Below are 27,147 nucleotides of genomic sequence, written 5' to 3' on the forward strand. Positions count from 1 at the left end.
CTCCCATATCTTTGTTTATGATCTTCCTCAGTACTAAAAGAACCTCTATAAATAGTCTGATAATCCAAACCCCAGGCAGGTGAAATGGGGGTGGGGGGTGGGGAGGATAAGGGGACCCTTGCCAACAATGGCTAAGTATTTGGAACATACTTGGATTTGTCCTTGCTGCTAAGTTGTACAGAGCATTTGCAATATTATTTACTTACTACCAATCCAAAATGTGGAATTGCAGAAGCCAATTCCATGCAGGATGACTCAAGGTGATAATGAAAAGCCAGCTGAGGAGCCAAAAAGACTGATGATAAAAACTCATACGAAATTAAGTATTCATGGAAAAGGTTCAAGTAGATGATCTCTTACTTTCTTCCCTGGTAGTTTTTGAGTAAAAACTACTATTAGCTACTGGGGGGCAGGGGAAGGGCAGTTGACTATCTACCTCTCCCCAGCTTCCATATGTCCCTAAGTACATGGTGTCTGTTTCTTTTCTGTTCATCCTTTCATGATCTTAAGTGAATATTTAGAAACAGGATTGACCAGGTTATAGCCTTTTGAGCTTCAAAATGTTAGAAGGGCCATCAACTAGAGTCTGTATGAAATGCCAAAGAAGCTAGTAGCAGCAACAGCTTGGGAGGAGTCACTGCAGAAGCCAACAGGTCTCCCTGATCCAGGCAAGCAGTGAATTATTCTGTTAGCAGAAATACCTACCATTCCTCGCAAGGAGCCAGCCAAACTAGCAAGGGAACAATTCATCCTTTCTCTCTTTTTAAAAATCAGGCTGGCTAATCTGTTTTATCTAGTTTGTTTGTAAAGGCTTCTATTTAATCTCTGATTTAAAAAAATTTTATTTTGGTGGGGTTTTAAAATTTTTGTGTTTTTTTTTTTAGTTGAATGCTTCATTAATTGATCTCTTCTTTGTTGATGAAACTATATTGAGACATTATCTTCAAGACTTCTTTGCTTATATCCCAAAGTACATTGTTTCTTTGTAATTTTTGTAATGGAATTTTCTGTTGTTTTTATGATTTGCTCTTTGATCCATTTGCTCTTTAGGATTTTGTTAATGTTTAAATACTTTTTCATCCTTTCTTCAAAGACTCTTTTGTGGATTTTTTTTTTGGCTTTATGATTAGTAAAGGAGATTTGATATTCATGTTTTTCTGCATTTGTTAATGAGGTACTTATGCTTCCCATTTAGTAACTAAAATATTTATAATACCTAACTTTTCTAAATTTCAATTCATGTCCTTAACTTCCTTATTTTTATCTTTTAATTAGACTTATCTAAATCCAACATGCGTATATTGAGATTCCCAGTTATTATAAGTTTATTCTTTCTTCCTGAAAATTAACTTTTCCTTTAAGTATTTAGGCACTATACCACTCAGTGGATATATATTAAGAGTTAATATTAATTCATTGTTTTTAGTGACTTTTAAGCATGATTTAGTTTCCCAATTTATGTCTTTTAATCTTCTAATTACTATTTGTATTGTTGCCTTATCTGACATCATAATTACTATCTTTGCTTTTTAAAATTAAAATGAAATATAAGAATTTTCTCTAGCTCCTTTTGGTAATTGTATGTGAATTTGTTTCAAATTTATTTCTTGTAAACAAAATACTCTTAGATTTTGTTTTCTAATGCATTAGGGTAGCCTCCTTAATACTAGGAGTCACTTCATCCCTTTCACACTCACATTTATAATGGTTAATTATGTATTCCCCTCTGTCCTGTACTTTTCCTCTCCCTTTGTCTTCTATCCTCCTTTTTTGCAAATAAAAGGAGGGTATCAAAAAAGTGTGTCCTATACTACTGATCTATATTTGATGCCATCTGCTTCTTTTATTCCTCTTCTGTTCCCCTTCTCCAATCACAAGTTCTCATCCTTTCCACTTTTCCTTCTACCTTCTAAAGATGGAGTTTATAAGACGCCTTCAAGGAAAAATATTGATTGATTTCAAAATATTGCTTACAATTGGCCCTGAACTAAGTAAAAGGTAAAGATATTCTCTTCCTCCTCCTCCTTCCTCCCTCTTGTTTCACAGGATCTACATAAATGATTAGCATTTCTATATACTACCAACAAAGTCCAACAGCAAAAGATAGAGCAATTCCATTTAAAATAACTTTAGACAATATAAAATACTTGAGAGTCTACCTGCCAAGACAAACCCAGGAACTATATGAATGGAACTATAAAATACTTTTTATAGAAATAAAGTCAGATCTAAACAATTGGAAAAATAGTAATTTCTCATGATTACGCTGAGCCAATATAATGAAAATGACAATCCTACCTAAATTAATATATTTATTTAGTGCCATATCAATCAACAATCAAAAATATTTTTAGAGCTAGGAAAAACAATAACAACATTCATCTGGAAGAACAAAAACTCAAGAATCTCAAGGAAATCAAAGAAAAATGCAAAATAAGGTGGTCTATCAGTACCAGATATCAACGTGTATTATAAAGTAGTAATTATCAAAACAATCTGTTTCTGGCTAAGAAAATAGAGTAGTAGATCAGTGGAATATAATAGGTAAGAATTATGCTACAGTAAATGACTATAGTAATCTAGCACATGATAAACCCAAAGATCCAAGCTTTTGGAACAAAAACTCATTATTTGACAAGAACTGCTGGGAAAATGGGAAAATACTATGGCAGAAACTAGGAATAGATAACATCTCACACCATATGCCAAAATAAGGTCAAAATGGGGGCATGATTTACACACAAAGGGTGATATCATAAGAAAATTAAGAGAGAATGGAATAGTTTATCTGTCAGATTTTTGGACAGGGGAAGAATTTAGGACCAAAGAAGATATATAGAGCATTACAAAATGTAAAACAGATAATTTTGTGTATATAATATTAAAAAGCTTTTGCACAAACAAAACTAAAGCAACCAAAATTATAAGGAAAGCAGAAAACTGGGAAAGAATTTTTGCAACAAGTATCTCACACATATAGAGAACTGAGTCAAATTCATAAAAATATAAGTCATTCCCCAACTGGCAAATAGCCAAAGGATATGAACAGTCAATTTTCAGACAAAGAAATCAAAGCTATCTATAGTCATATGAAAAAATGCTCTACATCACTATTGATCAGAGAAATGCAAATTAAAACAACTCTGAGGTATCACCTCACACCTATCAGAGTGGCAAATATAACAACAAAAAAAGGAAAATGTTAGATTTTGGAGGGGATGTGGGAAAACTGGGACACTAATCCACTATTGGAGTTGTGAATTGATCCAACTATTCTGGAGGGAAATTTGGAATTTTGCCCAAAGGGCTATAAAAACTGTGCATCCCCTTTGATCCAGGAATACTGCTGCTATGTTTATATCCCAAAGACATCCCAACAAAGAGAAAAATATCTATTTGTACAAAAATATTTATAGCAGCTCTTTTTGTGGTGACTAAGATTTGGAAATCAAAGGAATGTCCATCAATTGGGGAATGGCTAAACAAGCAATGGTATATGATTTTAATGGAATATTATTGTGCTATAAGAAATGACAAAAAGGACGATTTCAGAAAGACCTGGAAAGATTTATATGAACTGATGTATAGTGAAGTGAGCAGAACCAGTATTGTGCAATAGCACAATAGAACAATAGCAATATTGTTTGATGAAGAACTTTGAATGACAACTATTCTCAGCAATGCAATGATCCAGGACAATCAATCCCAAAGGACTATGATGAAACATACTATCCACCTCCAAAGAAAGAATTGATACTGATTGAACACAGACTGAAGTATGTATTTTTCACTTTCTTTCATTTTTCCTTTTATTTGAATTTTATTATACAAAATGACTAATATGGTAATGTTTTACATAATTGCACATGTACAACCTATATCTGCTTGCCACCTCAGAGTGGAGGGAGAGGCAGGGAAGGAGCTAGGAATAGAATTTGGAATGCAAAACTTTAAATAAAGATATCTATTTTTTAAACAAGTGTTATGGACTAGACTGGGAACATTAACATTTAAATATATTCAGAATTCTAAACAATTGTTTTGCAAAAGTGCTTCTGGAAAAAAAAAGACTAAATTAGTAAATTAGGGATTTCTTCTGCTTCCTTTAGGGTCCACTTGAATTACCATTTCTTCCATGAAATGTTCTTTAATTAATCTCACACTATGTTGTTCTTTTCCTTTTCCTTGGCTTGTCACTATTTTCACATATATAGTACAAATGTACAGTTTCTTACATATAGGTATATATTTAAGAAATGTTCCTGGTTGCTATAATGTTTTATTTCCCCAACCACAATTCTAACTACATAGTAGTTGCTATATAGTACTTGTTTAATTGAAATAAATTACACTGAACTCTTTCTGGATTTACCTATCTACATGTCCTTTACAAAGTACTTTATCCACAGAGTTTATCACAGGTATTCTTTCAATGTTCATTTAAGCTAAAATGATCAAGGGCTACTATGTATATTCCACTGAATTAAGGAATTTGGGGAGCTATGAAAAGGCATAAGCCTTAATCTTTGCCCTAAAGGAGTTAGTTGTTGTTGTTGTTTAATGTCAGGAAGACAAGAAAAGTGAAGCATTTGTGGGAAAATATAAATTAAATGACAATACATGTGATACACAAAGCACTATATGATTTTCTACCAAATGAAATGTATGGTTGATAATTGCTGGAAAAGTGGTTAATTGTTGAGCTTTAGGAGGGAGAGATTGCTGTAGGTTGGAGTAGTTAGGAGGGGTTTACCTTGATACATGTTTTTCTTTTAAAAAATAAAATTGTAGGTTGGTCATTGAATTATAAACTATTTTAAAGAGATATTTATTTAATAATTTTTAATAATTTAACAATAAAGAATACTTATTTATTTAACATTGACATTTAACAAAAAATTTATCTTTTTTAAATTCAAAAGGACTGCCTAATTATAGAATAGTATGACATGGGAAAGGGGTTCTCTAATATGTGTAAAAGGTATAGTAAACAGGAAAACAAAAACTCACTTCAAGTTTTTCTAACTCTCCAATCATCAAATAAAATCTCCATTTTATCTTGCCAAGCCTTGATGCCTCCTAACTTCTATACCCTCCTCCTCCCAACAATAACCATTAGAATTCAGTCAGAATTCTCCCAGAACTCCCTTGAATGTCAACTGTCTACTTTAAGCTATAATGTTCTAACTGTGCTAGTTTCTATTGCTTCTAAATATATTCTGATATGATATCTTTTTTTTTTACCTTGAAAATTCCTCCTCTGCTTCCAGGGTAAGGCTGCCATGTGTGCAAAACAAGAGAGCTACAGTTTAACAAACTAATCGCCGAACAATCAATATACAGAGAACTAGTTGCTTAAATGTACTGGACACCTTTACAAGAACAGAGGACGTTTTAGTTTTACAATGCAAAGTAGCCCACTATTCCTTCATTTCCATTTCCACGTGTTTTCTATTTGTGCCTCTGTTCCAATTTTTGTGAGAAGTTACAGAAGGAACTACAAGAGAATGACTAATGTGATAAACAGGTGCAGACCACCTCAAAATAAGTTCTTTCAGAGGCAGTTTTGGTATAACAAAAAGCCTTTATTGCATTCTCATGAGAATGGGCACTCACAGTGCAGTGAGTGCAAAAAAAAAAGCAGTGAGTGCAAATGCTGAAAGCAATCACCTTGTATATATCCTACACCCTGATGCAATCAGTCCCTCCTCTGAGCCACCATAGGTTGCTAGGTTCACAATCTTCCCAGAAGAGTTCTAACTAGATTCTCCTTGATAAGTTACCTCTTCCATACATGATCGAAAATGGGGTGGAAATTTTAGACAGTGGAGGAGAAAATGGTATTAATAAGTCTATTAATCAAGCACAGTAGAGACTAGAGTTAACCTTTTACCTAATTTCTCTAGGACATCAACAAGAGCCAGCTCAAACTGGTTTTTATCCCTAGCCCTGAAAACCTTATTTTTTTTCTTTCCTAGTTTGATGCAATTTACTAGCTAATATTGTCTGTAACTGGTTTTTATCTCTACCCTGAAAAACTTACTTTTCTCTTTACTGGTTTGATGTAATTCACTAGATAATATCGTCTGTTGTTCTCTATACAGGCATGCTTTCCTTGAGAATATCTTCTCATGTATCAAGTTATTCTGAGAAGATTCCACCATGTATCAAACCATCATCATTTCTCACACTAACAAATGGCACCATTGATTCAAAGAACACACCTATAAACCTAGAAAGAATATCACACCCAAGCAAAGATTAGTATCTGGTCCAATGTGTGTATACATCAGTATTATACTCAAAGATAAATAGCTATGGCAAAGTCTACAGTATATATTATGAGAGTCAACCTAAGTCAAAATCTTGAGATCTCAGATAATTTTTGGTTGTGATTAATAGACAATAAACCTCCATAAGTTACTTGTAAAGTCAGTCTTTTGAATCATTTTAAATTTGTCCCTAGATCAAAGAACAGAAGACAAGGCCAAGAAAGGTTATATATCATTATATGACTAAGGCCACTGATTGAGCTCTAATTCTTGGTTTATCTCAAGAATTCCTAAATAGCAATCTTATGCTCCCTCTAATAAATTATGTTGTTTTAATGGCATCTCATAAGGTGACTTTTTGAGTACCATAAAAGAATCTATGTCCTATAAACTTATAAATAGAAATCTTTATTCCATTGTTTAGTGATCCAAGATCCCTTTTATATTCAAGTGGTCGCTTTGCTACTTCAAAGCTTGCTTTTATATCACCTACTAGTCATTTAGAAGAGGTTTCATCTACCTACTGGACAACAGGAACATGTTTCCACGTTCTACAAGCTACCTAAGGGCAATGACTATGCATTCTCTAGCATAGTACCTTAACAACATTAAGGACCTGATAAGTGTTTTGCTGTTTAACTGTTTTATTCCACAGATGCCTTCAATATTTTTGCAGGAACAGAATTTATACTTTACAGAGCTGTTGTGAAGCAATTTGTAAAACTTAACATGTCATATAAACAAAAGTGGCAGATGCTACTTTTATGTAATTATCTTTTATTTTTATATTATATAAGTGATGATAGTGGATAATAACATTGATGAAATGTAACATATTTAAATGGTAATAATATAGAATTATGTTATAATTTGGAAATGGGGAAATATAATTGCATATTATAATAACAGAATTCTGATAAATAAAATGAAAGCAGAGTAGCATGGAAAGATTGATATGAACTGATGCAAAGTGAAAACAATATACACAATGATTAGAACAATGTATATGAAAACAACAAATCAGAACTGAATTTGAGAAATTATGGTGATCAAGATGGCCCTAAAAAAGTTATATTTCTTTGCTGAGGTGGGAGACTATGGGGCTAAGACATTACATCTAAATCGCAGTTCAACTCCTGCCTGGGTTGGAAAGTAGGCCAGAGAAGACTCCTAGCTCAATAGAGATCCAATCTGGCAGGCTTGCTAGGTTTCTTAGCCCTTCTAGAATCTAACACCCAATTGTATTTCTCTCTTGTTCACAGGAAACATTGGTTTAACTATCCATGCTTTCTTTTTATGTTGCTCTATACAGCCTTTAAGGTAGCAGCCAAGTAACAGTGTAGAGAGCACTGGGCCTATAGTTAGGAAGATTGGAGTTCAAACCTGGCCTCATACACTTACTAGCTGGGTGATCCTGGATGAGTCATTTAACCCTGTTTATCTTAATCTCCTGAAGAAGGAAATGGCAAATCACTTCAATATCTTTGCCAAGAAAACTCCATGGACAGGACTGGTGTGCTATGTTCCATGGAGTCACAAAGAGTCAGACACAATTAAATGACTGAACAACATAAAGACTTTGAGTCTACTACCTTCATCCTCCTGGAGATATGTCAGTGACTCCAGGCCCTCCTAAAGTATAAGTTTTACTTTCTGACTCCCTAGTTGAGAAAAGTCATTCTCTATAAGGTATCCACAAATATCTTTCCTGGGCATTGGACTCTCCATGGCTTCCTTCATTCTCCTGGAGGTTTCAATGACTTGCATTCTGTCAGTCTTCACTTGTTCTTACCAGCTCTTTTTTTGCCCGTGTTGGTTGCCCTGACACAGTTAATATATGTTTGCTAAAGCTAGCTCAATCCTTTAGGTAAGGTCTTGTATCTCTACTCATTTCCCTAGAGTGGAACCTCAGCCTCTTTTCACTCAAGTAACCATATAGCCAGTCACCATCATCCTCGACACTTCCTTCCCCATGCTGTTCTCTGCAAGGGCTCCCAATAAACTGAACTCTTCCTGTATCAAAGGCTATGCTCCTACCCGCATTGGCCATTGGTCCTCTTTTGAGCTTCAGCTTATTGGCAAAGCAGAGCTGGCAGGCAAGTAATAAACTTAATGAACACTCAATATTCAAGTGACCAGACATAATAACCATTTCCCTCAGGCATTTGTCAATGACCCATCCATAAGACAACTTTATCTTCTATTTCATCATCAAGCTGGCCTTTTTAAGAATTCAAATACAAAAAGGAAAAATATATATTTAACAAATATAATAATAATAAAAACAATCCCCACTACCAGTAAGAGGACTGACTACTCCCTACACAAACTTACTAAATGATATGCTACAAAAAATTCAGATAAAGACATACCTCTTCTAGTTGGCAGGCTTTGATGACACTTCTGTATCGGTATTCATCATAAGAAACACCAAAAATAATGTTTTCTTTAATGGTACCAGGCATGATCCAGGAGAACTGAGAGCAAAAGGAAATCCTTCCACTGTGCTTAATCTTGCCCTCTGAGGGTTCCAATTCTCCCATGATCATCATTAAAAGTGAAGTCTGAAAATGAAAACCAATGCATTAAACTGAAACAATTGACTAAATACATTATTGGTAAGTCCTCTTTGAGAATTTATTCCTCATCCCCAGAACAGCACCAGAAGTCATTCCAAAGAAGAGTATTGAATAAATGAATGAAAAGGCATGGTTAAGCACTGAACAAAACTCCAGATCTGAGAGCTTGGCATGAGGAGACTTAGGTTTGAATCTCTTCTAGACATATACTAGCTGTAGGATGATATAGAAGTCATTAAAACTTTCAGAGCCCCCATGACTTCATCTGTGAAATACAGATGATAACATTTTCACTACTTACCTTATTCGGTTGTTGTGAGGAAAGCGCTGTATAAAAATGAATTCTTATTTATTTAAAGATGTTCCAAGGTGAGAAATGTAGCTGGAGAGAGGGAATGGGAGAGGGTCAAGGAAAGGAAGAGAGAAAAGGAGAGGGACAGGGAGAATGAGAGAAAATTGTAGCATAGTGGATAAAGAACTGGTCTTTGAGCTAGGATAACCTTGATTCAAGACTGATTTCTGATATATACTAGCTGTGTGTCCCCGAGAAAGTCACTTAATAACTCAATGTTCTAAGTAACACTGACTATAAGTGTCAGAGAAGGAGCCCATATGTATTAGTAGAGAGAGTTTCTTCACCCAGGAGTTCCCTAAAATAGCTATTTTTGAGCATTTTTCATCTCTTTTTCTGTTGCCCAATAAAATGTTAAAATGTTCTTTTGAGTACTTCATGACACTAACAAAGCTGCATTCTTCATGACTCTAACATAACCATAACAGGCTCTGTTTTTAAGTCCTAGTTGGATTATTTGCAGGGACTGCCTATCAACTTGTGGTTTGGCCCTTCCCATTGTCATCTCTGCAACTAACATTTATCAGTCTATCATTTCTTGAAATAATTGCCTACAGTTTAAATAAGGACAGGTCTTGTAATTCAGGGGTAATCAGTAACTAGTAGCAGCTTCTTTTGTATACCATGACTGATAATAAAATACAGAATTAGCAAATAGAAAAACATTAGATAAAACACACTAACAACTTTCTTGTTAGCAAACTTTCTTTTGGAGTTATCTTGATTTGAAGCAACCTCAATCTTTCCTCCATCAAACTTTTCTCTTAACAATGACTACAACTAGTGATTTTTTAAAAATCAAGAAAATACATGGCCAAAAGAAAAGGGGGTAAGGGGAACCAGTCTGCAGGGTAAATTATTTAGTAGGAAGAAAAATCTCACTGTTTCTCTCTTTGCAAAATCTGCATCATGTAAAGTAAAACACAATTAGAGACAACACTATAAAAATTATTTAGAACAGTACTGATACCCAATGAATTGAATGATGCTGAAACAAAATTCAATCACTGAGAGCATTTTGTGACATTTATTTCCTATGTATCAGATAATAAATTCTTTAAAATACTACTAATAAGACCATATATATGTGATTAACTGTCCTCTGTTTAGAAAGAACCTTTGGGGTCTTCTTACTTTCTATTTTAATTTTATTTTTTAACCAGCAGTTCTATTTTTCTCAATTCAACCACTTATAAATGTTCGATCCCAGAAAAAATGCCTTTTTATGGAAAAACGATAGCTTGAAAGCTGTTGTGAAGTTACTCACTCTTCCCCTACATACTGCTTTTTTTTTTTTTTGGCAGGACAACAGGGGTTAAGTGACTTGCCCAGGATCACGCAGCTATTAAGTGTCAAATGTCTGAAGCCAGATTTGAACTCAGGTTTTCCTGAATCCGGGGCCAGTGCTTTATCCACTTTGCTACCTCGCTTCCCCTTCCCTACATACTTTACTTTTCTTTTCTTTTTTTGTGAGGCAATTGGGGTTAAGTGACTTGCCCAGGGTCACACAGCTAGTAAGTGTCAAGGGTCTGAAGCCAGATTTGAACTCAGGTACTCCTGAATCCAGGGCTGGTACTCTATCCACTGTGCCACCTAGCTGCCCCCTCCCTACATACTTTTATAAAGTAGGAAATCTGAATAACCATAGACAAGAATTACCCTCTAACTGAAGTCCTTTAGAAAAAGAGCAGTAACACTTAGCCCTCTCCAACGTGCAATATATCTTACTTTCAGGAAATTCTTTCTTAAGGTCTAATGTAAATTTTTCATTTTAAATCTTTTCACTAAATTCTCACCTAAGTTATGGAGAGCCTTTGTTCATCAATTCCTACAATAACTTGGATGCTTTCTCCACTGCACACTTTTCCTTGGATTTCCCCCTGAAGATTCTACATCCTTTGCCTCCCCTCTCCAGGGAAGGCTGTTCTCCACCAATTTATTTTCCTTTCTTACCCCTAAGTTTCAGTACCACTAACACTGTTTCTTCTACCTTCTTTTCTCTTTGCTCTCTCTTCCTTCCCTATTTATGTCTCCTAAAACTCTTCTTTTTCTTCAAGATTCAGCTCATGTACCACATGCTCCATAAAGTCTTTCTTGATTTCCTCCTTATTCTCCAAGCTGAAAACAGTTCTACCTTCGACTATTTTCAAAGTGCTTGGGCTGGCATTTGCCTTTGCTTTATCACATTCCATCTTTTATTACACTTATTTGTACGTGTGGCATATCAATTACCCTAATGAGATAGTAAATTCCGAGAAGGCAGGTAATATGTAATTTTTCATCTTTATGTCACCAAAAGTTAGTACTCTGTCTTATACATGGCATTTAGTTAATAATCATTTGTTGAATCAAATTGAAATGTGACCAGTATTAAGTGACACTCTGGTCTCCTTCTCTCTAGACTAACAAATATGGAACCATTAACTCTTATTTTCTGACCTCCTAAATCACCTGTTTTATATACCATCTATAAGGCCTTCATTATTTCTGACAATTTCTGAATGCTAGAAATAATACTCTAGAAATGCTCTTATTAGCACTGTGCAAATCAGCTTCTCAATCTTGTTCCTACTATCCCATGGTTTATTAAAGGGAAAAAAGGCAAAGAACTTTGTAAGGCTGCTTAATTTAATGTAATAAAATGAGAAATTACTGCTTATATAATAGAATTTTATTGAAATTCTTAGTATATTTCATACATTAGCAATTGAATTAATATATAACATGCTTGCAAAACCTTGATGCCTTACATATGAATATATATATATATATGTATGTATGTATAAAAGGTGTTACAAAAGTCTTAGTGCAATGTAAATGTATTAAGCTTAAGCTTCACTAAGGCTTTTGGGATACATTGTGTATGTATATACATAAATATACATAATACACATATATTTGTATGTGTATATGTACATGAATGGATATGTGCATGAGTATATAAATATTCATATAGATTTGTATATGTGTGTTCATATACACACATATAATCTTAGCCTTAAAGAAAAAAAACTAGACCTGTGATTTCATTCATATGGGGAAGTTACCAGTTCCTTCCTCCTCTCATTGCTGAGTGCTTAAGTGATTCACTCAATGTCACACATCTAGTAAGTATCAGAGGCAATACCTGAACCTAAGACTTCCAGCCTCCAGACCTGGCTACATTTTCATCTCACCACATCTGCAGCAGCAGTATCAGATCATCATTATTGTTATTAAGCCCCAAAATATTTGGTAAATTCTGATAAAAATGTAGATGGTTCTCCAAATCATTCCTTTAACAGATATTTCTTGAAGGTATATTAAATAACTCACAAACATAATGGGGCAACTAGGTGTCACCATGGATAGAATATTGGGCCTGGAGTCCAAAGTACAAGTTTGGCCTCAGACACTTATTAGCTGTGTGACCCTGGCCAAGTGACTTAACTCTGTTTGCCCCAGTTCCTCATCTATAAAATGATCTGGAGAAGAAAATGGCAAACCTCTATAGTATATGACCCAAATGGGGTCACAAAAAAGGCAGGCATGATCAAAATGAAACAACAACAATAATTATGTTAGGCACTATTGTACAGGAAGCAAAGTAGTACAAGATATCATCACTCCCTTCACAGACTCCAATTGATACCCTAATTCCTAATAATGTGTCAAATCCAGAAAAAAATTATTCCTATAATTCTTTATATTTTTGCCTACATGAAAACTTAAATTACTTCACCATTCATTATTATGGGAGAGAAATTATATCCAAAAGTTCCACTAAAATAGCATGCTATGAGGGGCAACTAGGTGACGTGGTGGATAAAGTACTGGCCCTGGATTCTGAAGGACCTGAGTTTAAATCTGGCTTCAGACACTTGACACTTACTAGCTGTGTGACCCTGGGCAAGTCACTTAACCCTCATTGCCCTGCAAAAAAAATAGCATGCTATGTTAAGCTACAACATACACTAGAACCACATTAGAAAGAAAAGAGGAAAATATTAAGGAAATCCTTGAGTTGCAAGGGCAAAGCAGTATAGCACAAATTTGTAAGTAATGCTCATAGCTAACATAAGTAAAATGGAATACCTTGCCTGCCCCCGTGGATCCAGCAACAGCCAATAATTGTCCTTTTTCTATCTTGAAAGTGATATTTTTAAGGACAGGAGTACCAAGAAGTGAGAAGTTGCTGAAGAAAAGGCCATTGTCACCATTGGAAAGCTTCCCATCTCTATTTTCCTGTTTTGCCTTTACAAACAATTGCCCAAATCCCTGGAAAAGAATAGATAGAAAATAAAAAAAAAAACAAGCTTATTCGTTAATTATCTATTCCACCTTTTAACTTATGTGCTGCATAAGAGTATAATTTTGTTGATATGATCGCTACATTTGTGTAGATTAGCACCTTTTCATAGATAATATTCCATGTGTTACAGTGCCACTCCCCCCACAAAACTACCTCATCACTAAGCACCTAGCAATGAATCTTTCCAACTTTAAGTAATTCAGACAATGATAGACATGAATCTCTCCAAAAGCTTGTAATCTAGACATTTTCAAATTGATAGAAGCTCTAATAACTTCTGATTTCCTAGAACTTGGGACCTTTTGTGAGCTATCATAGTCACACATTAAGGAAGGATCCTATGTCCTTTTTACCAATTTAACACTTTTTCTTAGACTGCAAAGCACTTGAAAATTATAGCATGTACTTCATTAGATTCTATGATACCCACATACACAATATAACTGACTGAGGAACTCAATATACTAAAAAAAAGGTTCAAATATCTTAGGCTCTCCACAATGTACTGCTGAAGGGCAATAACACTATTCCCAGTCTAACCTTGAACAAATCAAGAGAGTAAATGAATGGAGATTGACCACATCTGGCAATTCCCTGGCACACACCTGGCTCCCTGGAACTTCTAGAGGGAGCTTCAGATACATACAGTTAAGGTAGAATAGCAGGCCTTCCCTCAGGTGCTTTATTACTAAGTGCATGGCTTTAGATGAAAGACACCAAGGAATTGAAGAACTAAGGAATAGGAACTATTTCTTCTCCATGTTGGGATAGTGTTTGGAATTTCTAGTCATAATGAGGAGATGTGAGCTGAGCTGATTTTTAAACCAATCTGTACATTTTCAGTAAATAAAGATGGGGAGGGATGGAGGGAGGAGAAAAAAATACAAGTGATTGAGGCACTAACAAGTTCCAGCCTAATCCTAGAGTGAGTAAAATAACTGAAATTAAGAAAAATGTTTTGGTTTCTTTTTCTGGCTTCTTTTTCTGGTTTCTTTTTGGCTCATACTCTCTAGGCACAGCAGCCCTAAATGACGAGAAAATGTTTCATAAGTAAATGAAGCTGTGAAAAGAACGTTCCTGCTGCTATTCTTCACTGAGATAAAAATTATTCTCTACCATTAAAGATACAACATGCTATTTGAGGGAATAAGAAATATAAACAATTAATAGAGAAGTTTTCAAACTGAGTAATAACAAAGGATAAGAGTTTTTCAGAGCTATTGGGTTGCATATATTTTTGTGGTATGGGACAAAGTGTAAGGGACTAAGAGTCATAAATCCTGGGTCTTATTCTAGACTCTAATACTCTACTACTTGACCGTGGGATCTTGAACAAGGAACTTCTCAGATTTGCAATTCCCTTAGACTAAAAATAATATTTAACATGTGCTTGACCTTTTTAAACTGCAGGGTTTTTAAATACAAAAACAATTAGGAGGACCAGTTAATGTCAACACTGAAATTCTATTGTGATTATATCCCTGCCTTCCTATAGGACAAATACAAAATACAAAAAGATCAAAATGTTTAAGAACTTTGGGCAAATAAAATAAAATATGATTATTTGAGGGTTTTTTTAAAAATTCTGACCTCATCCCAGAATGCTGTTATGTTTTCCATCACAACATCTGTAGTTGTTAAGTTATATTCCAATGTTTTGTATTCTTCTTTTTGTAAGAAATCCTGTGTATAAAAGACAGCAGAAACAGATACTGTGTGACCAAAAATAACAGTAACACATTGGTATACCTATTCCTAATACATCATTATCTAAGTTCCAAATATAGATACTGTAATTTGAGTTTGAAACTTCTTAAATATTAGTGTCAGAGACTCAAGATCCAAATAATTATACCTATATTTCACAATTCTGATATGAATTTTACATTATGGCAAAAACCATACTTACACATAGAAAATTATCAGTAAAACACATTTTTGTTAACAAGAAATTGGTCCTTCCTTGATGTGTCCAAATCCCAGGATGACTGACTCTTTTAGGAAGCAAACTCTACCCAGAGGTTCTTAATCTTTCTTGTATCATGGACCCTGCTGGCAATTTGGTGAGGCCTATGATCCCTTCTCAGAATAATGTTTTTAAATGCACAAAATAAAATCCAGAGATAACAAAAGAAACAATCATAGTAAAATACAGTTATGAAAAAATGTTAATGATCCCAGACTCCAGGTTAAGAAATCCTGCTCTACCTGCATCACTAGGTTGTCAGAGCTGAGGAGGCAGAAGATGGAACAATAAGAAGAGGCAGGGAGCCTGATGCCAGGTTTGCCTACCCCAGGAGACTAACCTGAGTCATAAGCCTGCCAGTCTGCCAGCAAAGATAATTTTCCTGCACTGAGGATGCTTGTATTATCCCCATCTTGCAAGGAAAACAATCCACAAATCAAGATTTAGCAGATAACTCTTCATCATCCAGCAGTGGGACCCACATATTGGAAATACCCCCATCACCTATGGCTCTTCTCACTGAATGGATGGCTCCTCTCAGAACCTCCATTTAAAAAGGGCTCCCAGGCCAGTCATGCCTTATTCCTCTTCAGGCTGCACTCCAGACTCTCTCAGACTGCTCTCCACCCACCCACCTACATGCTATGTACAGCAGGGACCCCCACCTTCTAATACCCCATACCCATATCCATATCTTCCCCCATTAAAATGTAAGATCCTTGAAGGTAGGCACTGTCGTTCATTTTGCTTGTATTTTTTCCATTGTTTAAAATAGTGCCTGGTATGTAGTAGATATTTACTAAATGCTTATTGACTGACTGACTGACTGACTGACTCTATACTGCCTAGAAATATGGCTGAAATATCACGGAAACCTACCAGAATTTTAACAAAATGTAGCCTCCTTATAGCACATTCATATTATAATTTTATCCTTAATACTATTACTATTACTAATTATGATATCATCTTCAGTATATTACTACACTATAAACTTACTAAACTAAGTAGAATATCTGGTAGAACTCTTCCTAAAGGATCAATCCACAGTCCTAAGAAAAAAGAGATTTCAGAAGTTAAAGGTTTTTACTATCCCTGCTAGGGAAGATAAGTGAGGAAAGGGGGTACAAGATGGAGTGCATCATTCACAAAGACTTTCCCACTTGTTTCTCTGACTCAAAGGTACAGTTAGTTCTCTTGGGAAGTGTGACCAGACTTCCAATATAAGCTAAAAAATGCTGGTGAGTGAGTAAATGGCATCTTAGAATCACTATGATTTAAAGTCTTCATTTTGATTTGTATTCAAGGATTATAGATCTAGAACTGAAAAGGACCTCAGAGACCATCTAGTCAAACAGTCTCATTTTGCAGATGAGGAAACTGATGCCCTGTTAAGTGACATGCCCAAGGTCACTCAGGTAGTATTCATGAGAAGCAGGACCCCTAAAGTAAAAGAAGACCCAGCTCAATTCATTTATACAATCCCATGAGATGTAATGTAGTGAAGTAGATAGAAACAGAGCTGGCCTTGGAGTTTGAAGGAAAACTCTGGCTCAAATCCTGCCTCTGGACCCCTGGGCAAATCCTTTCATCTCTCAATGCTCTAGGCAACTATTTTTTCTGGGGAGGTGGAGAATCAGGGTTAAGGGACTTTTCCAGGGTCACACAGCTAGTATGTGTCTGAGAATGAATTTTAACTCACATCCTCCTGACTCCAGGGCCAGTGCTCTATCCACTGCACCACCTAGCTATCCCTATAGGTAATTCTCTAAGACTATACATTGCAGGGAAGATGTAGATAGCTATACATTGTCAGAAAGAACACCCTATTTGGGAGTTCCTTATAGCACTGAAATCACAGGTCCCAGATTATATTCCTGTTATCTCAAACTTTATATTATAACCCAGAAATTTAATCAGTTTTAATAACTAATATAAAGTGAACTAGAGAAATATTCTGAAGATTAGAATAAAAATGAAAATAATATGTAAGTTAAATATTCAAAGGAAGATTAAGAAGCATTATACTGAAAAAAGTCACAGTTGTCATCTCTTTGTGCATTTATAGATAATGAAAGGCAGTATGGTTCTGTTGAAAAAACACTAGATTTGGGGTCAGAGGTCCTGGAATTGAGTCCTGGCTTTGCTACGTACTACCCATGTGATCTTGGGGTTAACTTCTCTGGGACTGAGATTCCTTGTCGGGAAGATGAAGAGATTGAATTAAATGACCTCCAAGACCCACTGAGCACTATGCTTAGCACAATGCCTGGCACACAGTTGTTGTTATTCGTGTTTCATTTCTGAAAAGGACTGATGATGTCATGGGGTGATTTCTTGGCTTTCTAGTGAAATGGATTTAAATGAGGTAGTTGTTTAAAGTCATCAGACTCTTCCAGAGTCATCCAAGTCCAGTGGTAAGACAAAAGTCAGAACCACTGGTGATGGCCTGGGATGTCATGGATGACCATGGAAGCTTTAGTGTTTGACCAAACTCTAAGCAGTCCACAATGTCTGCTTCAGCTGCCTTCCTGGTCATTGGAATAAATTGTTCTCACCTGTCCATTCCACAAGGGAAGCCGTTCACATGCCTGGGGTAGGTATCTCCCTAAATTGCTAACAGGTTTGAGGTCTGTTGGTTATTCTCAACCTGGTTTAGCCCATCTGCCAAGGTAGTTTTATTGAGGTGTGGCCACTGCTCATGCTACAGCTTCTTGGAGCTACAGGTGAGAGTTGGGTGACAGGTGGTCATCAAAGGTGGATGAGCAGCCCTGAAAAAGGCTCAGTGAGCCATCACAGCAGAGGTGCTAGTCCTCCCTGAACACCCCATAGACCCTGGCACATAGTACAAATAAACCTTTATTGATTAAGTGTGTGATCCAATGAATCTAGGAAGAAGCAGTTCTGCATTTTAAAGAGTAACATTACACATGTACTTTAAAATTTCTCTCAAAAAGTCTCAATGCCATCATCAATTCTGGGTTTTGTAATTTGACTTGGCCATTTTGGCTCATACTTGATCATTTACAACCATATGATTTAGAAACATTTATTCTAACAGAGTCATTGCCTGGTAAATTTTGTATCTTTCTAATTATTCTGCTACCAATCCATGGGAAAATGAGTAATCCAAGGGCTAACTCAGTGAGAATCAGTAGAAAAGTCTCTGGACCAAAGAAACCTCTAAGCCCCTCTGCATCAATCAGGATTTTCTTTCAATCCAATACCCCTCTCTGTAGAAATATTCACTGGATTGAGAAAACAACTGTTTTTTGTTTGTTTGTTTGTTTTTATGGGGCAATGAGTGTTAAATGACTTTCCCAGGGTCACACAGGTAGTGTCAAGTGTATGAGTCCAAATTTGACCTCAGGTCCTACTGAATCCAGGGCCAGTGTTTTATCCATTGCACCACCTAGCTGCCCCAAGAACAACTGTTCTGATGAAATAACCTATGATTTAAAAAGGCTCATGGCCAAAGATGCCCAATTAGTAAGACGAGTCCACTAGGCAAGTTCAGAGATGCCCAGAAAGTGCTGCCCATGATATGCAGTTGTTATACCCTACCTGAATTTTGTTTATTGCTCCAAGAGAATCATACCAGGTTTGCACAGCCCAGGGAAACTGCCGAGTGACTGCCATTCGAAGAACGATGCAGAATGAGATGGTTGTAAATATTTTTCGCAGGATAATTCCTTTGATCAAGGCATAAGGAAGCACAGCTAGAAATACAACAAAGAAACCTGAGAAGAAAAAGGCTGAGCTATTGAAGTATCTCACATAGGCAGTTTTTCGGGTCAGTTTCAGTTCAGTTCTGTAAAAACAAAACAACAAGACAAAATGAATTTAGGGTAGAATTTCAAGGTTGCACATTTGATGCTTCTTGGAATTTAATCACAAGACATTATCTTTTTCCAAATTGTCATAGTCTAGTACACTGCAGGGGCTTGCTGAAAATCTCATTCAACTGAATTGACATATAATTAATTGGTGAAAAGAAGTGGCCAATTCCCAAATATTTCTGGAAATCAGAGAAGAGCCATAATCTAGACAAAGGAGGCTATTCTTACAATTCAATTCAATTTAACAAAATTTCATTACACACCTGCAATGTAGTGCATTAGGGTTAAATATTAAAATAAAACCTCTGCAGTTTCACATAGATGATATTCTGGCTAGATGTTAATATTTTTATCTTTAGTTTGTTTTTTTTTAAAACATGTTCTTTTTAAAGAAACAATGGCACTTAGCTAATCATGTCCTAGATTCCTATTATCAGGTGCCTCTCATCAAAATTTCTCATTCATTTCAAAGAAGCTTCAAATGTAAAAGTGATACATAGGATGTGAAAATATACCTGGTCTGATGTTGCTAACTATGTAAATACTCTTCTTACAAAGGAATGTTTCTATACTAAGAAAAACTCAATATCTTTAACTGTTCACTTTTAGTATTCTCTTTTATTATAACACTCCATTTGAGATACTCTCCAAATGCCCCCCAAAATATTTATTTGAATTATAAATAAAAATAAGCACAGTGCTACTACACACAATAGGCAGTAAATTTTACGTTTTAAAATTTTTTACCCCTGGAAATTGTTACAGATGAAAATATAAATAAATGTCTAGAAGAATTTAGATAATAAGAGTGATAGTGTCATAATAGGTATTAAACATAAATTTAAAGGTCAGCCAGATGGCACAATGGATAAAGCACCAGCTGTGGATTCAGGAGGACCCGAGTTCAAATCCAGCCTCAGACACTTGACACTTACTAGCTATGTGACCCTGGGCAAGTCACTTAACCCTCATTGCCCTACAAAACGAATAATAAATGAATACATAAATTTGGGATGTTCAGAGTACATCTCTCTCTCTCTCTCTCTCTCTCTCTCTCTCTCTCTCTCTCTCTCTCTCTCTCTCTCTCTCTCTGCAGGGCAATGAGGGTTAAGTGACTTGCCCAGGGTCACACAGCTAGTAAGTGTGAAGTGTCTGAGGCTGGATTTGAACTCGGGTACTTCTGAATCCAGGGTTAGTGCTTTATCCACTGCACCACCTAGCTGCCCCCAGAGTACATCTCTAATCTTTGTATATGATAATTCAGAGAGTAACTATTGTGTCTTCCCATAATATATCGCTTGTGTCCACAGGTAGAGGTATAATACTGAGCTGGATGGCCTATTGGTCTGATTTTTTTTTTTTTTTTGGTGAGGCAATTGGGGTTAAGTGACTTGCCCAAAGTCACACAGCTAGTAAGTATTAAGTGTCTGGGGCCGGATTTGAACTCAGGTCCTCCTGAATCCAGGGCCAGTGCTCTACCCACTGCGCCACCTAGCTGCCCCTGGTCTGATTTTTTGAAACAATTTTAACTAAGTATAAAATTTTTTATTTTAATGAAATTAAGTACGGAATTGAGGAAAATGTCAAATGTGTAACTTTTCCCATGAAGTTTAAAAAAGAAACTCATTGAAACCATGCTAATAAAGATATCTACAATTATTTATACCTTATAACTTTTCACATTAAAAAAGGAAATTTTAAGATTTTTAACCTTTTTGACAATACTATGTGGCTTTTTTTGAATATTTTATATCACTCCTAAGCTATATTTCAGTAACACCATTCTATTACCTTGCTATCATCCCAAAGAATTCCAGTGCATAAAGAGCAATTTAAATGTTTAAACTTTGGAGATGTTCCAGCAGGTATCTGGACAAATACCATAGAAATCTGAGTTAAGACATGTGAGGAGATAAGGAAAAGTATGACAATACTGATTACAACTTCAGGCTCCATCTATTCAGGTGCCATATGGCTCAGTGGCCATAAGGAGCTACCCCATCCAGCTTTGGTATATAGAAAGAATAGTGGGACTAGGGACACATACTAAAGGAGAGGTCAGGAAGACAAATGACAATAGCACCATAGGTTATTTTTTGGGAGTGCATGGAAAGTGTGACTTAGTCCAACTTTACATACATAATCTAGGTATGAAGTGCTTAGTACTAAAGTAATAGAAAATAAATTTAAATTTTCCCCAAAAAATAGCATTCCTGAGAAAAAGGAAATCAAACATATGATAGGATAAAAGTGATTGAATTAGGGGCAGCTAGGTGGCGCAGTGGATAGAGCACAGCCCTGGATTCAGAAGGACCTGAGTTCAAATCCGACCTCAGATACTTAACACTTACTAGCTGTGTGACCCTGGGCAAGTAACGTAACCCCAATCGCCTCACACACACAAAAAAAGTGATTGAATTAGCTCAAACTATACAATAACTTAATACATGAGCTTTACTTATTTTAGTAAGCCACATTTAAAATGTTGGCTAAGGTCAACCCAAAATTAATAAAATCTCTTGAAGCAGTTAGGTGGCACAGTGGATAGAGCACTGGCCCTGGATTCAGGAGGACCTGAGTTCAAATCCGGCCTCAGACACTTGACACTTACTAACTGTGTGACCCTGGACAAGTCACTTAACCCTAATTGCCTCACCCCCCCAAAAAATTAATAAAATTTCAAATTATTACACAGCTCAAAATTTTTGTAAAAACAACAATTTTAAACAATTAGAATATTAAAAAGATGAGATAGTTCAAAAGAAAGAGAGAGAAAGGAAAGAAGGAAGGAAGGAAGGAGGGATGGAGGGAGGGAAGGAGGAAGGAAGGAAGGAAAGAAGGAAAGAAGGAAGGAAGGAAGGAAGGAAGGAAGGAAGGAAGGAAGGAAGGAAGGAAGGAAGGAAGGAAGGAAGGAAGGAAGGAAGGAAGGAAGGAAGGAAGGAAGGAAGGAAGGAAGGAAGGAAGGAAGAAAGGAAGAAAGGAAGAAAGGAAGAAAGAAAGAAAAAGGGCAGGAGAAAGAAGCACAAAGAAACACCAGAAAAAGAAAACAGATAATTTGGAACAAAAAAATAACTGTAAGCAGAAAAAGGGAACAAAAATTTGTTAAGATTATTCTCCAATGAATAGTATTTTTCATTACAAGTCCACTTATGCTACATGAGTCATAAAAATACTTTAACAGTACCTTTGAAAACTAGAATATGATTTTATGACAGAAGTGCAATAAAACAATAGCTGTGCCCTGAGCTTTGGTGCACACTTTTGCCCTGGTTCAATACTGGCACAGGCTAAGTTTAATCACTCTATTGCCCTTCACTGAGCAATCTCTCTCTGAACATTTTATTTGATCTCTCTGGTAGATGCCAACTATTTCCCATATTTACGTCAGTTCAAAACACACCTTTCGTCAGCAATTCCCAACCTTTTCAAGTAACAATTTCATGCCAGATTAAGGAACTAGATTCTATAAGCCACAGCTAAGCATTTACTTTGCCAAGAAAGCTCCAAATGGGGTCATGGAGAATCAGATACAACTCCAACAACTGCACAACAAGTATTTACTATTAGAACTGTGCAAACAATCAATTTACAGTAGAAAGAATGGCATTCACAGGATTATATTTGTAAAACTGGAAGAGACCTTAGAGATAAGCCTGAAGAATGATTTCTCCAAGGTCACATAGCTAATAATAATCTGAGTTGAGATTCGAATCCAAGTCTTCCTGACTGTAGACCTAACTATTCACTATAACACAGTGCTTCATCTTCTGTACTAGAGGGAGAAATAACCACAGTCAGAAGTAGGGATGACTAGCTGAAATTTATCATTGAAGTCTGAGGAAAAGGATAGCTGATAACCAGTCACCTAGCTTGAAATTCCAGCACTAATATATGCCACAGTGATGAAGATTGTGACTGGGTAATCATTGTTACTTCCAAAAACAATTCCTAAGGCCTACACAAACTGCCATGGTACTGTAAACCTTTTTCTGGATGGTGGTGAGAAAAATTCTGTGGCTTTCCTGGATTTTTTTCTTAAATGGCATAACAAAAATAAATGACCAATAACCATGTTTGGGAAATAGTAGTCTTTTCCTCCTCCTATTTACATGGCAGGGGACTTAAACATTTCACCTTTTCTTTCTTGTTGTTCCAATCACACACCTGGAGTTTAATTCTCATTCCTGTCTACATGAATCAGCCCCTTGGATTCCAGGTAACCCATATTTTAGCCTATCCAAGAAAGTACTTTTCTTTTGGTTGACTTTTCCCTTTGAAACTTTGATGCAATACATAACCCTACATCAGTAATCTCTTTTCACCAATTTTCCCGAACCTAATTTCTCAAATTTCCAAATTCCTAATGTTTAAGGAACAAGAACTTTGACTAAAGGAAATTGATCTACTATGGCTTGGAAAATACACTGGATTGATTGATTTTATTTTTTGCCAAGGGTTAGTTCAGTAGTTGTACTACAATCTGTACCATATGTCTTCTTTGGATATAGTCTTGAATGATCAAAAGTAAGAAGGTTATTTGGGGTGGAGAGGCACTGTGGTATAATGGACAGAATTCTGGCCTTAGAGACAGGTTCAGGTCCTGCCTTGGACTCACAATAGCTTTATGGCCCTTGGCAAATCATTCAGTCTCTCAGTGCCTTAGGCAACTCTCTATGACTCAAAGTTTCAGAAAAGTTTCCAATCTGTTTCATACAGAGAGTCTCCCTCCTAGGAGTTCCATATACCAATGAAAGAACAGTTCCAAACCAAAGCAAAGAATCAATTCAAATCATGTAAAAATATATTCATTAAGTGCTTACTATGTGTCAGTCACTATGCTAAATTCTGAGGATACAAAGAGAGAAACAAAGTCCCTACTTTCAAGAACTTCACAGTCCAATGCAGACAACATGAAAACTATGTATGAACAAACTTATACACAAAAACACACACACATACACAAGATAAAGTGTAGATAATCTCAGAGGAGAGGCACTGACTGAGCTTAAAGACTGAGAAAGGCTTCCTGCAGAAGATGAGACTTCAGCTGAGACTTGAAGGAAACCAAGCAAGCCAGGGATTACAGATGAGGAGGAAGAGAGTTTTTCCATTGGGGGAAAAGGCCAGTGAAAATGCTTGGAGATGCAAGTTGGAGTCTTTTGTGAGAAATATCAAGGAGGCCAGCATCACTGGATCATGGAGTTTGTGAGCAGTAAAGTATAAGAAGACCAGAAAGGCAGGAAGGAGAAATGATATCTATTGTTGATTTTCATTAATTAAGCTGCGTTGACTTCAAAAGCTTAGGTCCATAGGTTCAAATGCTAGGGCCATAGGTTTGGGATTTTGCCTCTCTAAGGCATTAATCTTATTTGAAAGAACAAACACATTTTACCAAAGAGATTCTGTATTTGCCATTTACTATAAGCCACATAATTGCCAATGAAAGGCATTTCCCAAAGACTCATGGCGCTATACAGGTGATCCATTAGTCTTAAAGACCATGGCAGGAACACAGGCTTGTAATATTAATAAGGGATCTTTCTTCTATCTGGACCTTACACAGCATGCTAGACCTAGAGCTGGAAAGGACCTCAGAGGCCATCAAGTACAACTTCCTCATTTTACAGATGAGGAAATTAAGTGATTTGCCCAAGGTCACACAGGTATGAGGCATCCAAGGCAGGATTTATATCCAGATACTCTGACTTGAGAGCGGGGCTCTTTCTCCCATATCACCTTGCCTTACTTATATCCTTTAGCAATGACACATACCTATGAGTGAGCATAATACATAATATCCTGTTTTATATTTCAATTTCTTAATAATCAAAGGGTCATTAAGTAGGTATCTCTATAGTTGCCTCTATTAAGGAACCTTATAGAATCTTAACATATTTATTAAGGGTTCCTTCATAGAGTAGTGCTCAGGTTGAAGGTGATGTTGTGCCCTATCAAATAATTTTTTAAAAATAAACACAAGAAAATAATTTCTTCACTGAACCATTCAGTTGGTTGTGAAATTGTAAATATGTTCCCTGCTGTGGAGGATCATATATGAAAGCCTGACTCTTCCGTTCTCATATTTTCATCAAGGATAGCAATAATACATGCACATATCATGCTCATAAAAATTTTATTTTTTTTAAAAAAGGCATTATGTGGTATTAGTTTCTAGTGTTCTTTCCATTATCATGTTTGGTGATTTTTCCCCCAATTCTTTTGGTAATTTCCCCCTTTGACAATGTGAAAATCAATCTTTGATTGTTTTTAAAGTCATGTTGCCTCCAACATAGGTTGCTTCTGTATGCACATCAGTTCAGTTGTTCTTCCCAACTATATTTTTAAGTGACATTTCAACTTGTGTCCATAGTTGCATCAAAGTCAGGGAATGTCAGAGTAGATGTTGATTTCATATGAAAGTAGTCTATTCCACTGATCTACTATTCTATTTCTCAGCCAGTACCAGATAGTTTTGATAATTACTACCTTATAATACAGTTTAAGACCTGGCACTGCTAGACCTCTTTCCTTTATATTTTTTTCATTAATTCCTTTGATATTCTTGACATTTTTTCCTCCCAAATGAATTTTGTTACTTTTATTCTTAACTCAAAATATTTTTGGTAATATGGTGTTGATGGCACTGATTAAGTAGATTAATTTTGGCAAAATTGTAATTTTTATTATATTGGCTTGGCCCAATTAACAATGAGTATTTCTCTAATTACTGAAATCTGATTTTATTTGTATAAAAAGTGCTTTATAATTATGTTCACATATTTCCTAGGTTTATTTTGACAGATATACTCCCAAGTATTTTGTGCTGCTATAGTTATTTTAAATGGGGTGTCCTTACTATCTCTTTTTTTTTTTTTTGCGGGGCAATGGGAGTTAAGTAACTTGCCCAGGGTCACACAACTAGTAAGTGTAAAGTTTCTGAGGCTGGTTTGAACTCAGGTCCTCCTGAATTCAAGGTCAGTGTTTATCCACTGTGCCACCTAGGTGCCCCCTTACTATCTCTTCTTGCAGGGTTTTGTTGGTAATATATAGAAATGCTGATGATTTATCGTGATATATCCTGATATTTTGCTAAAATTATTAATTGTTTCAAGTAGCTTTTTGGTTGAGTCATTAGGATTTTCCAAGTATGTCATCTCCAAAAATAAATAGTTTTATTATTTCATTTTCTATTCTTATTCCTTTGATTTGTTTTTATTAGTGCTATTGCTAGCATTTCTAGTATAATATTGAGGTTAATGGACATCATTGTTTTACTCCTAATCTAATTGGGAAGGCTTATAGCTTATCCTCATTAGAGATATTGCTTGCTGATGGTTTTAGGTAGTGGCTTCTTATTTTGAGGGAAAATCCATTTAAACTTATATTTCTAAGTATTTTTAATAATAAAGTGTTGTATTTTGTCAAAAGTTGTTTTCTGTATATATTGATATAATCCAGTGATTTTTGTTAATTTTGTTATTGATATAATAATTACGTTGATAGTTTTCCTTATGTTAAACAATCCCTGCATTCCTGGTATAAGTCCCATTTGGTCATAATGCATAATCCTTGTGATATATTGCTATAGTTCCCTAGCTAGTGTTTTATTTAGGATTTTGCACCAATATTCATCAGTGAAATTAGTTTATAGTTTTCTTTTTCCGTTTATGCTCTTCCTGATTTAGGCATCAGCATCATATTAGTTTCATAAAAGGAGTTTGATAGGACTCTTTTGCCTATTATTCCAAATTATTTATTTAATGTTGGAATTGGTTCCTCCTTAAATGTTTGGTAGAATTCACATGTATACCCGTCTGGTTCTAAAGCTTTTTTCTTAGGAAGCTGATT

The 27,147-nt window shown here is 35.7% G+C and overlaps 1 protein-coding gene across 1 annotated transcript in view; it reads right to left on the reverse strand.

Annotated features, from left to right (window-relative positions):
• CFTR (CF transmembrane conductance regulator) overlaps positions 1-27,147 on the reverse strand; it is a 235,257-nt gene that overhangs the window by 129,977 nt on the left and 78,133 nt on the right. Inside the window, exons 9-12 of the mRNA XM_043967579.1 lie at positions 19,025-19,271; positions 15,085-15,177; positions 13,278-13,460; positions 8,645-8,836 (exon numbers count right to left, since the gene is read on the reverse strand). Of these exons, the coding sequence (XP_043823514.1) occupies positions 8,645-8,836; positions 13,278-13,460; positions 15,085-15,177; positions 19,025-19,271 (715 nt within the window). The remainder of the gene's footprint in view (positions 1-8,644; positions 8,837-13,277; positions 13,461-15,084; positions 15,178-19,024; positions 19,272-27,147) is intronic.

The sequence above is a fragment of the Dromiciops gliroides genome, chromosome 5 (assembly GCF_019393635.1).
Source record: "Dromiciops gliroides isolate mDroGli1 chromosome 5, mDroGli1.pri, whole genome shotgun sequence".
In the NCBI taxonomy this organism is placed as follows: domain Eukaryota; kingdom Metazoa; phylum Chordata; class Mammalia; order Microbiotheria; family Microbiotheriidae; genus Dromiciops; species Dromiciops gliroides.